The sequence below is a fragment of the Canis lupus genome, chromosome 7, assembly GCF_048164855.1.
Source record: "Canis lupus baileyi chromosome 7, mCanLup2.hap1, whole genome shotgun sequence".
In the NCBI taxonomy this organism is placed as follows: Eukaryota; Metazoa; Chordata; class Mammalia; order Carnivora; family Canidae; genus Canis; species Canis lupus.
The window spans coordinates 22852883-22866235 of NC_132844.1; the positions used below are offsets into that span (position 1 = coordinate 22852883).

General features: G+C 34.5%; 1 protein-coding gene across 4 annotated transcripts in view; it reads left to right on the top strand.

Annotated features, from left to right (window-relative positions):
• MAP3K7 (mitogen-activated protein kinase kinase kinase 7) overlaps nucleotides 1-13353 on the top strand; it is a 76607-nt gene that overhangs the window by 12579 nt on the left and 50675 nt on the right. For all 4 annotated transcript variants that reach the window (XR_012033864.1, XR_012033865.1, XM_072832048.1 and 1 more), the window contains exons 2-5: nucleotides 2812-2922; nucleotides 4639-4704; nucleotides 5226-5271; nucleotides 6364-6502. Coding sequence is in view for 2 of the 4 variants with exons in the window: in XM_072832048.1 (XP_072688149.1) it covers nucleotides 2812-2922; nucleotides 4639-4704; nucleotides 5226-5271; nucleotides 6364-6502 (362 nt within the window). In the remaining 2 variants the exon portion in view is untranslated. The remainder of the gene's footprint in view (nucleotides 1-2811; nucleotides 2923-4638; nucleotides 4705-5225; nucleotides 5272-6363; nucleotides 6503-13353) is intronic.

The window sequence follows — 13353 nt, forward strand, 5'->3', positions numbered from 1 at the left end:
AATGGATAAAGATGATGTCATGTACACACACACACACACACACACACACTGAAATATTATTCAGCCATAAAAAAGAATGAAATCTTGCCATTTTCAGCAACCTAGATGGAGCTAGAGTATTATGCCAAACAAAATAAGTCAAAGACAAATACCATATGGTTTCACATATTGATATGTGAAACCTAAGAAACAAAACAAATGAACCAAGGGAAAATAAAAAGATAAACAGACTCTTAACTCTAGGGAACAAACTGATGGTTAGTAGAGGGGAGGTGGGAGATGGGATTGGTGAAGTAGATAATGGGGATTAAAGAGTGATGAGCACTGAATAATGTATAGTTTTTGAATCACTATATTATATACCTGAAAGTAATATACTGTGTAAACTATTCTGGAATTAAAATTAAAAACTTAATAAAAAATACTTAGAGATAGGGCGGCCTAGGTGGTTTAGCGGTTTAGCACCGCCTTCAGCCCAGGGCACGATCCCATGGTCCCGGGATCAAGTCCCACATCAGTCTCTCTGCATGGAGCCTGCTTCTCAATCTGCCTATGTCTCTGCCTCTCGCTCTCGCTCTCGCTCTTTCTCTCTCTCTAATGAACAAATAAATAAAATCTTTTAAAAAATACTTAGAGATAATAAAATAAAATTAAAATAAAATAAAATGGAAGAGAATTAAATGTGTTAATGCATGATTAGCACATAGACTAGTACTTGGCACATGGTAAACATTCAATAAATGGCACATGGTTAACCATTTGGGTGATTTTATGCATTATTTAACATGAAAAATGTCTATACTACTTTGTGTAATGTATGAAGTAGAATTTGAGCTGTGGGGCACCTGGGTATCTCAGTTGAGCATCTGCTTTGGGCTCAGGTCATGATCCCAGGGTCCTGGGATTGAGTCCTGCATTAGGCTCTCCATAGGGAGTCTGCTTCTCCCTCTGCCTATGTCTTTGCATTTCTCTGTGTCTCTCTCATGAACAAATAAATAAAATCTTAAAAAAAAAAAAAAAAGAATTTGAACTATGGCTAGAGTGGCCATACATCCCAGTTTACAGCTACTGTCCTGGTAATTAGCACTTCCTTCTTATGCTAGAAAGCATTCCGATGAAAATAATAAGTTATCTGATCACCTTAGCCATAGCTAGCTTTGTTACAAAAGAGCTTTGTGCCCAGGGATTTGTTCTTGTAAGTTTATCTGAAGTGAAAACTCCTCCTCCAAGGAAAGATAACTGTTACCTTTCTGACATAGAATAGAAATATATGTGTACATATATTAGGATTCCTAACATTCTGGTGTTAAAGTCTCTGGCATCAAACTGCACTAAGTCTTTACTAATGTAGCCTTGGGCAGTTTACTTCTTTAATACTAGGTGCTTTACAGTAAAATAAGAATAGCATTAGTACCTGTCTCTTGTAGTTGTGTAAATGAGGTAATGTATGTAAAGCACTACACAGAAAGTACATCATAAACGAGAGATGTACAGAGAGGTAGATATTTCACTTAAGCAAAAAGCTTTGTGACACAAAGTACTTAGATACATTGGAAGCTGAAAAATTGGAGTAGATGGCACTTAACTAAGGTCCTTTACAATGATAAACATCTAATGATTTTGTTTTACAGGTATCAAAAGCTATTCTTTTGTTGATTTTATATCATGGCAAATTTCAAACATTGGTAAAAGTAGAAAGTATAGTGTGAGAAAGCAGTGAACCCATAAGGTACCCATCACTTAGCTGTCAACAGTAGATGGCCAATCTTCATTTTATAACTTGCAAAAACAACTTTAATGAGATATTTTACATATCATAAAATTCACCCATTTGGACTGTTTAGTCATTTGTACAAATTTGCCAAGTTATACAACCATCACCATAAATATGTTTTCAGATATTTTCATCCCCTTGACATTGAGTTATACCCATTTACAGTTAATCCCAGTTTTGTTTTTTTTTTTTAAGATTTTATTTATTCATGAGAGACACACAGAGAGAGGCAGAGACACAGTGGGAGAAGCAGGCTCCATGCACGGAGCCCATGTGGGACTTGATCCCAGGTCTCCAGGATCACACCCCGGGCTGAAGTGGTGCTAAACCACTGAGCCACCAGGGCTGCCCTTAATCCCAGTTTTTACTCCATTCCAAGCAACTACTCATCTCCTATCTGTGGATTTCTGGATATTTCATATCAGTGGAATCATACAGCATGTGATTTCTTGTGTCTAGTTAGCATAGTGTGTTTGAGGCTCATCCATATTGTAACATGTATCAATTAGTTCATTTTTTTCTCTTGATGAATGTATTCCATTGTATAGGTAATACATGTTTTGTCTGCCTTCACGATGGCCAGTCTTATAGCATCTATATTTTTATACTTTTCCCTCCATTTCATACCCCTACTGAATTATTCAAAAGCTATTTTTAATTTCATGATATGATAGCTTAAAACATTGATAGTAAGTTCTTTTTATATTTGTTTTCCCAAACATCATCTTTCTATCCTCTGCCATTCATCTTGCCTGTTTTAATTTGTTTTCTTGCTCCAGGGAGTCTTTGTTGTTTGATGTTTTGGTTTTATCTGATAGTGAAGAGCTGTCTATTCTATAAACTTTCAAAGATAGAGATAAGTTCATCATTTCCTCACTTTAAGAACTTTACACTTGCTCAGTGGCAAATCCAGATAGTGATGATTTCTAAAACCTTTCAATAAGTCTTTGAAGTAGGCTTCCGTGTTGTATGTTGGGCTAGATCTGTTTATTTCTAATTATCATGGGTGTTTGTTTATTTGTTTTGTTTTAACTCAGGTTGTTGGAAGAGGAGCCTTTGGAGTAGTTTGCAAAGCTAAGTGGAGAGCAAAAGATGTTGCTATTAAACAAATAGAAAGTGAATCTGAGAGGAAAGCTTTTATTGTAGAGGTAAGTTGAGATGTTTCCAATGTGTAATTATTTACCTACGATACTCTATGGATTTAATATGAAAAAGTTGTTTCCCAATTATAATTTCTCTGTACTTGAGCCTAAGCAATTTTATTGAACCAAAGATAATGCCGTAGAAACATTTTTCATTCACACTCTTAATTCTGATTAAAAATTGGGGCAAAGACTCTTAACTACATAAATGAATTCATCCCTGAATTAAAATACAGTCTCATCTATGTAATTCAGATCTATTTCAAGGCATAGGATTTAAATTTTAAAATAGAAAAGAAATAGTATTCTTTCCTGTTATCTAAAATTAAGAAGGAAAATTTTATGCATTCATTTTTGGCTGAATATTTTTAGAAATTCAAATGAGATCACTTTACAGGGAAATAATTTCAAATTTGATTTTTTTTTCTCATTTAGCATGAAAATCTACAACTGTTCTCTTACAGATTTGATGATGGAGAATTCAACAATCATGAATTCAGTAATCAATAGTAATTATCAGATTTATTCTTTATTAATTTTGTACTATTTTGTATATTAGATCGCAGTAGTTCCTTAAATTAGTGGTTTTATCACTTTTTTTCTCATTGGCCAATGGGTAAGTGTTCTTTACCTTACAGACCTTTCTAAATTTATATGTGATTAAATTTAATTATAATTTGAAAATATACTTTATGGTATTTTTAAATGTATAACATGGAGAATGAGAAGTGAGTTGGGATTTGATGAAGTGGATTTTTGTAATTAATTGAATGAGTTAAGAAATGCTGACAGTGGGCAGCCTGGGTGGCTCAGCGGTTTAGCGCCTGCCTTCAGTCCAGGGTGTGATCCTGGAGACCTGGGATCGAGTCCCACGTCAGAATCCCTGCATGGAGCCTGCTTCTCCCTCTGCCTGTGTCTCTGCCTCTCTCTCTCTTTGTGTCTCTCATGAATAAATAAATTAAAAAAAAAAAAAAGAAAGAAAGAAAGAAATGCTGATAGTTTGGGGTCCTCATGAAGAAAAGATGATCTCTAGTAGTATACTCCAAGAGTGGCCTCAGCCTTGCCTTATTCATGATTTTTGTTTATGATTTAGGTAAAGGTCTAAGAGTGCATTGGCACTTTCACAAAACTAGCTAAAAGCATATGTATTAAATGCTAGGAATTAGGAGTTAGAAAGATAGCTAGGATAAAAAAAATTTTTATCAAAGTTAATACGTACAGGTAATTCAGACTGTATTATTATTTAAGCATTTAATAATAATAATGTGAGAATTATACAGTATGTATAAAGTGCTGACCAGGGCCTGGCACAGAGTTTGGTAGACTGATCAGCCATAGCTATGAAGGTGGTGACGGTAACATAGCTTCTTCTGCTTTGGATAACTAAGCTCAGTGCCATCTTTGGGATGGTGTCCTAACGTTTTTAGTTGAAGTTTATTTTTTTTATTTGTACTTACCATGGCTTGTTCAATACTCCTGTTATAGTACTTTGCACTTTGCCTTAATTGTTTACGTCTGTCTCCCAAGTAAAGCATGAGAGCTCTAGGACAGGGAATCTTTGTCATTCTGGGTAGGCATTTATGACCACAGTGCCTGCTACATAGTGAATAATGATTGTTGAATGGTTAAACTAATGTTTTGTACACCCTAAAATTGTAATGATGCTATGAAATCAATTCTCAAAAGTTAGCATCTTTTAAAAGAAACTTTAATTTGTTACAGCTTCGACAGTTATCCCGTGTGAACCATCCTAATATTGTAAAGCTATATGGAGCCTGCTTGAATCCAGTAAGTTTGTCATTTTTTCATTGTCACCTACCTATAAATATTGACATGGTAAATGTTTGCAGGTGTGTAGCTTATGAACCTATTTTGACCTGTTATATTATTTCCAAAAAAATTACACTTTATTTGTTTCTGTCTGTTAGCAACATAGTATGTTGGAGGCATTATCTTGGATGGTCCTGTCCACTAACCTCATCTTATGAGGTTTATGACATTCCTTGACAGAGTCTACTCAGCACTGAAAGTTCTCAAAGGTTTTGCGATTGTTTTTACATTCACCTCCACTCTTATTATATATTATAATATCTATTATGTTATTTATTACATACTAATTTTGTAGTGGGCCCCTACAAGACAAGGCCTTAGATCATAGGGCCTTCTTTTTCCATTAGTACCATTTACATAGTGGGGACCAAAAGAATAATTTTTAATGCATTTATAAAATTACAGATTGAACTAAGTTCTCTCAAGTCATCTAAGATGCTATAGCCCTGTGGTTAATTATACTGACATGTTTCTTTTAGGTGTGTCTTGTGATGGAATATGCTGAAGGGGGCTCTTTATATAATGGTGAGTGTCATTAGACCTGTCTTTATATAGTAGAGTAAAATCATTGAAAAGCTTTTAATATACATTGTTAGTTACTTAATGTTCTTCACAGTTTACTACCTTCAGAATCTCAAAAGGAGGTAATTTAAAAGAAAAATCTGTTAAAGATTAGAAACGAAAAGATAAGATGCTGCAACATTAGTATGTGAAATTTAGAAGCCTATCAATCTTTTCAATTGATGGTACTTTTCATAATGTTAAAAGCATTTAAGTAAAGTAAAATTTGCTTTTTAAATAGATTTTAAAATATCTTCATACTTTTCATGTTTTTCATTTGCCCACTCTTATCTTTGAGCCTCCTTATTTGAGAACTCTTTAACTGTACTTTCTTCCCTCTCTTACTACTTAATTTGCTCTCTTTACAAAAAATAAAATTGCGAAAACGCACTTCACAAAACATTTTAATTATAACAAAGAAACAAGGTCATTTAGTTATTTTTATAGAACAGAGATTTTTCACTCTTAAGAGACACCAGCCATATAGTAAATATATTAATGATTGCATTTATATAAAATAAATTGTTGCATTTTATTTTTTTAATTAACGGTTTATTTAAATTTTCATTTATATTTAATGCCCATGTGTTCATCATAGTTAATGGGTATCTCTAACACTTGGTTGTCTTATTTGGTTGAACTATTTCTAGTTTTTAGCTATTGTAGAAAGCATAATTATATACATCTTGATGCACATTGTTTTATTTCCTTCCATACTACTCTGTATCTCAGTGCTATCACATTGCCTATAATTTATATTATTATGAAAGACCATCTTTTAAGCCGGAAAAGTGCAGTAATTCATATTAATTTTGCTAGAGAGTGTGTATAACATTTGATAGAGGTACTATTACATTTTAGATACTTGTGTGGTAGTTCTCTATTTGAAATTATTAGATATTTCCATCTTTATATTTAGAAAAGAATTAAAAGCAGGACTGATGGGAGCATGTGTAGAAAAATACCCAGTCCTGTGTCCCAATAGTGCTCTCATTCACCTTGTGTCTTTTGTTATATGCAATAAAGTTCTTTTTAGTTTGTGCCTTTCTTTTGCAGTGCTGCATGGTGCTGAACCATTGCCATATTATACTGCTGCCCATGCAATGAGTTGGTGTTTACAGTGTTCCCAAGGAGTGGCTTATCTTCACAGCATGCAACCCAAAGCTCTAATTCACAGGGACCTGAAACCACCAAAGTAAGTTCTAATAGTGTGATGTCTGTCTCCATCTCTCTCTCTCTGTCTATCTTGCCCCAACCCCTGCCCACTTCCTAATTCAAGCTAATTGTTGCACTTGACTTTCTCTTTTCTCCTCCCTTTTGGCTAGTTTGAAAGAGTTTATTTTTAACTCACCTTTGTTATTTAGTCATTTATCTAAGCTTGCATTTTAAAATACTGTCTTTAGTAGGATTTTAATTTTAGTCATATTTTTGTTATATTTTAATAACTCTTGCCATTGATTGGCATACTTCTATAATTGGTTAGCCTGTAAATCTTATTTTGTGCCTGCTGTATCTATTGTTGCCCCTAGACAGTCCCCAAGTTTATATTATTCCCCACTATATTCCTAATAACTAGTACAATGTCCATATATAATAGACATTCTACAATATTTTACAGAGTGGTTATTATTTGCCATTTTAGAGGAAGGAAAATGGACGTGTCTGGCATCTGGGTAGAACCTGAAAATATTCTGGATTTCTCCTTATTAAGGATCATAGGACTTTAAAACTCCCCTAAATAAGTACATTAACAGGCTAATACTTTGGGGGTTTTTTGTTTGCATAGGTACTTAAATAAAGAAAACATACATGTGGTATTTTCCCCTTTCCTCTCTATTTTTTTTTTCTTTATCCACTTGTGATAGTAAAAAAAAGTCCACATGCCATTCTCTCACTCCCCACCCCCGCCACTACATCAGTCCTCATATAAGAGGTTTCCCCTAGGAAATCAGTCTCAAGTATTCCATTCTCTTGATACAGGTTTAAAGCATTAAAGTGTCCTGTCTGGGTACAACTTGTCACTCTTATGTCTAATCTAATACGTTCTACATAGCTTTCAGCTCTTGCAATGGCTGTTCTCACTAGTGTACATTATTCCTACTCTCAGACTTAAACTGATTTCTAAAAAAAAAAAAAATAAACTGATTTCTGTTTCCCTAGGTCCCTGGTCAAATAATGTTTAAGACTCAGATTCATGATTCTTTTATTTTTTTACTTGACTCCTTGAGGCTATTGCCGTAGCTACCTATCTTGGCCAATGAAGAAGAAATCATTTCATCTTTTTTTCCTGTTTACGAAGATTGAATCATCTTTTGCTCCTCTTAATTAATATACAGCTGAATTATCAAAACAAATTCATGAGAATCATAGCTCTTATCCAGCCACAAATTGACTAATGATTCAGAGGATACAGGCAAGCATCAGGCATCTTTTTCTTGGAAGAGCCAGAAACCATCAGATGGAACTCCCAAAAGTATCTTGTTTCTTCTGCATTAGGTCATATTTTGGTTTTGGAATAACTGACTATTGTTAAACAATATACATGAAAATACCTCACAAAAGGAAGTCATTTCAGTTTTCCAACATCTTTTCTATTCCATAATTATACAACTGAAATGACTACCTTCATTCTCCATCTACCCATATGCCATAAGTCCATAAATGTTAGATTTATTTAACCAACCTACTTAGATATGTCCTACTTAAATCATTTGTAGATACAGACTCTTCCTTTTGCTAATAGATACCATCAGTATAGTTGTAGGAAGTCTAGCGTAGGTCATTCATTCCTCTTAGGCATCCTTATGGTTGTACTCGTTCTATAGTATTGCAGATTGTTTTTAGGACACCCAGTATACACTTTGGGCTTTAGAGTTAGAATTGATTTCTCAGAATGTACTGGAAAAAAGAAAAGTCTTTGGAATGGCTATGCTTTCATATATAAATTGTATACACAAGCACACATACTATATTACTGTCAGTGGAAAACCTGTGGATTCTGTATTAAGGAAGAGTGTTCCAGAGAATGGTGTATAAAGAAGGCACGTGATGATTTGATTAGGTATTTTATATAATTTCAACTTGTGTTTGTGCCCCTATTTTATTCATCTTTTGCAGGTTTGTTTGCATGTACTCCAAAAATAAAAATGTGGTTTTGGTCCCAGCTGTGTGAATGTAAGCCTACAAAGATAATTTAGGTTCATATTTCAGTGAGTCTTGAATGTCATGTTCATTGCTGGTGACCTATTAAAATCTTATGAGTGAAGGAGTACTAATTATAATAACATTAATATAAAAGTCATTCAGAAAAAATTAACTTGAATCTACTAGGTAATAAAACGAGGAAAACCAGTTTTACAGTTCTTTTCTGGGTAAAGAATAGTTAGAGCTGGAACAAGAACAATAAAACAGGCAATTTTTTGTTGAAATGCATATAAAAGTAAATTGCATTTAGCATTCTTTCCACTTCAGTTTTCATAGAAGTATTTTTGACATGAGATCTGTATAGTTGTTTATCTGGTTTATTTATCCTAGTCATTTGGACTAAAAAGAAACTGATTTCTGAATAATCTTTCTAGTTAGAATTTTAATATAAAATTATATACAAAGAATTTATAAAAACTGTAATTTCCATGAACACCCCCCCCCCAAATACTGCTGTTGAATATTACTACAGTGTGATAGTACAAATTATCCTTATTTCTGTTTGTCATCCAAAGGAAAACCTAAGTAAGGGTATATACTACTTGGTGATTGAACTTGGATGGTATAGCACCTAGGAAAATCAGAATCTTAAGTTCAGAAAATTTACTGGAAACCTTCCATTAAGTTACTTTATTATTTAAAGATTTTATTTATTTATTCCTGAGAGAGAGAGACAAAGACATAGGCAGAGGGTGAAGCAGGCTCCCTGCAAGGAGCCTGAGGGGGGCTCAATCCTAGGACCCTGGGATCACCACCTGAGCCCAAGGCAGATGCTCAACCACTGAGCCACCTAGGCGCCCTTCATTAAGTTATTTTAACTGTAATAAAGTTATGCTCCTCCCACACACACACACTTCGAACATAAGAAACAGTTTTGAGATTAAACATTTTTAGAAGTATCTTAAAAATAAAGACATTTGGGGAGCCCCAGTGACGCAGTGGTTTAGTGCCACCTTCAGGCCAGGGCGTGATCCTGGAGACCCGGGATAGAGTCCCACATCAGGCTCCCTGCATAGAGCCTGCTTCTCCCTCTCCCTGTATCTCTGTGAATAAATAAATAAAATCTTTTAAAAAAATAAATAAGGACATTTAAAATCAGGACCATTTTTTCCTTCTCCTGTATACGTTTATTTTACCTTTTTAATTAAATTATATCTATTTGGGACACCAGAATGGCTCAGTCAAGTTGAGTGGCTGCCTTTGCCTCCAGGCATGATCCCGGAATGCCTCCAGGATCAAGCCCTGCATCATTGGGCTCCCTGCTCAGGAATCTGTTTCTCCCTCTTCTCATCACCCCACTTGTGTGCACGTACACACTCCCTCTCTCTCACTCTCTCTCTCTCTCCCAGATAAATAAACTCTTTAAAATAGATGAATAAATAAATATGTAGTTATTTTCAAATAATATATGTTCATGATTAAAAACAAATGCAAATAGAAGAATATAAAGCGAGTCTTTCCTGCTTCCTGTTTCTACTCCTCAAAGGTAACCACTATTTTGTTTTTTTAATCATGTATGATTTATACTTTATATAATGTTGCTTTTTTCACTTACATGGACATCTTTTCATATCACTATATTCAGATATTTACCGTTCTATTTTTAATAAATAATATTCCCTGTTACTCTTGGTAAATACTCGAAACTATTCTTGATCTTATAAATAATCTTAGACTTGGAAGACTTGATTTTTATGGCTGTTTTTAGAAAATATACTGCTACTGAATTATTTGATGTTTTGAGATTCTGCAAAGTTTTTAATGCCCTAAGTTGGTGCTTCTCAAATTCCTCTCCCCGCCCCTGAACAAAGTTATGATAAAATACAACCTCAGTAGTTTTAAGAGTAGGGAGAGAGAGCCCAAATAATCATCTTTTTTGGATTTTGCATGCAAATTTTGCATTCAACTTCATATATTATGTAATTTGTTTTAAAGTCAATGTTCAGATGTTAAAAATACTTAAGACTGAGTAAAAACGATGGTCTAAGGAGAAGTGCTAGTTTTAACCTGGGGCTCTGTAGGCTCCCTGCCACTTACCTTGGCACACACTGACTGGTATAGTGACAAGGTTTCATACCCTAGTTTACAAAGCACATAAAGTTAAGCCACAATATCTATGTATTTAAATCCTAACAACCTGTGATAGAGATTATATGGAAATGTGGCTTGATTCTTAATGCTCACATAATAAGAATTTTGACATTCCAGCAATATGGCAAACTAGATCAACTGAAAAACCGTCCTACAACAAACACCCAGAGATACTGCATATTACAACAAACATCCTTTTACATACATAGGTGATCTTACAAGAAAATAAGGGAAATCATCAGGGCAAAAAATGGAAAGAACAGAATCCTAAAAGAATATAATCCAAGCATGAAAGCTAAGGGACTGTATGTGAGCTTCTGTCAGTATCAAAAATATAAAGCCCCGGTTTTAATGGCTCTTGTGTAATTGGAGATAAGTCTTTTGTTCTGTACCAGGTAAAATAGCAGAACTGAGATCTCTCCATAAATTTAGTATTCCCAGAGGGAACAACTTAAAAGTAGGCTAGAAAAAAATACCAGTTTTCTTACTTAAGCAAACTTTTATTTCTTAACAGAGATCTCCCCTCTTGTTGTGAATTTGGATTTGCCCTACTTGCACACTTAAGAAAATCCCAACAAGACAATAAAAGTGTTTTGGGATTGGTAGTGTCCCAGGGCATCTGATAGTAATGAAGCTCCCATTTAAAAGTCCTGTGCCTTCAGTCCAGGCCTTTAATTATTCCAGATTAAAATTAATCAAATATGAAGCCACAGTAAAAATTACCACACCCATAAGGGTCCAAGTTACCATGAGTAAAAGTCAGCAGAAATAACACAAAGCAGAATTAAGCTCTCAAATATTTAGACTTCAAATATTTGAAATATGATGTAAATATGCCTATATTATTTACCCAAAAAAAGAATTAAAATATGCAAGGAATAAATTACTCAAAATGGCCAAAAGGACTAAATACAACATTTAGGAATAATTAAAAATTTTAAATAGGGGATCTGAAATACATGACAAGAGAATTGGCAAGCTATAAGATATATCTGCAGTTACCCAGAATGCAACACAACCAAATAAGTAAAGGAGAAAAATGATAGATTAAGGAACAGAGAAAGGAAAGACAGGACTAACAATACAGAACTACAGTAGAAAATAAGATGGAGAGAGTATAATTCAGGAGGGACTGACCAGGAATTTTCTGGACAAAGATGATTTCTAAACAGGGATAAATGAAATCTACCCTATAACACATGTTAGTGAGGCTACAGAACAACAGAAACAAAAGGGAGATTTTTAAATCAGCTAATCAGGAAAGAGATTACCTACAAAGGATTGACAGACGGAAGGGTATATTCCAGCACCATTAGTGGAAGCTGGAAAACTGGAATTATAACTTCACAGAGCTAAGAAAAAAAAGTGTACCTGCCCTAAATTATTTTTTAAGGAGAAGGGTGCAAATTCAAGATGTTTTGAAACAAAACCTGAGAGAATTTACTATAAATGGACCTTAATTGAAGGTATTTGGGAAGAAAGAAAATGATTGCATAGGACAAATATAAGATTCAAGAAGGAATGGTGAAACACATTAAAATAAAAGTTGACTGTATAAAACAAAAATACATTTATGCATGTAAGAGAAGGTGGTTAAAGGGGATTTAAAATAAATAATTATTTCTACTAGTTTACAGAATAACCCTGAGGACTGTAAGCCTTTTAGGTAATGATACAGAAAGTGAGTTACATATTTATTTTTAAATGTTTAACTCTTTTAATAAGCTAATAAAAATTGTCTTTTACTTTTATAGTTCTTTTAATACTTTCTTATGTTGATTTCAGTCTCTATAGTAGTAATAAGTTACATTGGGATATTAAAAAACCTAAGACTCTGAGTATCAGTTTCTTTAAAGGAATCATAATAGCTAAGAATATTAGTTGTTTTAACACCAGCTGCTGTAGCTAATACTGGGCTTATCACAGTAGAAATTTATTGCTTGTGCATGTGAAATCCAAAACAGTTGTTCCTGTTTGGCAGATGATCTTCCGTATTGTCATTCAAGGACCGAGTTATGCTTCCTCCATCTTGTACTTCTGCCATCCTCCAGGGCTTTGGCAACTTAATCATTTAGCCAGCAGATAAAGAGAATGGAGATCACATGAGAGGTTTTTTGAGCCAGGTCTAGAAATGACCCTCCCTTTAATCACATATCAGTGGCCACAATTCAATCTTAGAACTGTAACTTCCTAGAGGGGTTAGGAAATGTCTTGTATGCCCCCAGAGGAAGAAGGAGATGGCTTTTATGAGCAGCTGGCCAGTCCCAGTTACCCAGAGTATTTACTCCTCTAACCACAGGTTAGAACCACTTACTGTTGCCAGTTAAACATCCCAAAGGCTCTTCCAGTCACCATCCAATTCACTGTCCAGGATGAGCATTTCAAGATGACATGTGGTCCTCCAGCTGGTCTAGATGTAGCCTCCCATAGTTTAGAAACAAATGAATTAAAAGGACAAGTTATCTGTCACCTCGCCCTCTCCAACTCACACAATACATAATAACAGAAAGACAGGATAATCAGTAAAAGTTTCCACTGGGAAAAGGAAAGCGTGGAAGCATACCACAGTAACTCGTCTATAGGGATGAAGTCTTGGCATTGTCTAGTCCCTCTGCCCAGGATTTGTGAACGGGGTCTTGATCAAACCTTGCTTCAGCCCTTGGAAAGGAACTCCCTTATCCATTGGTCATGACTCCAAGCTTCACCCTTTAGTAAATTCCTTCTTAATGCATTCTTCATACAATGTCAGAT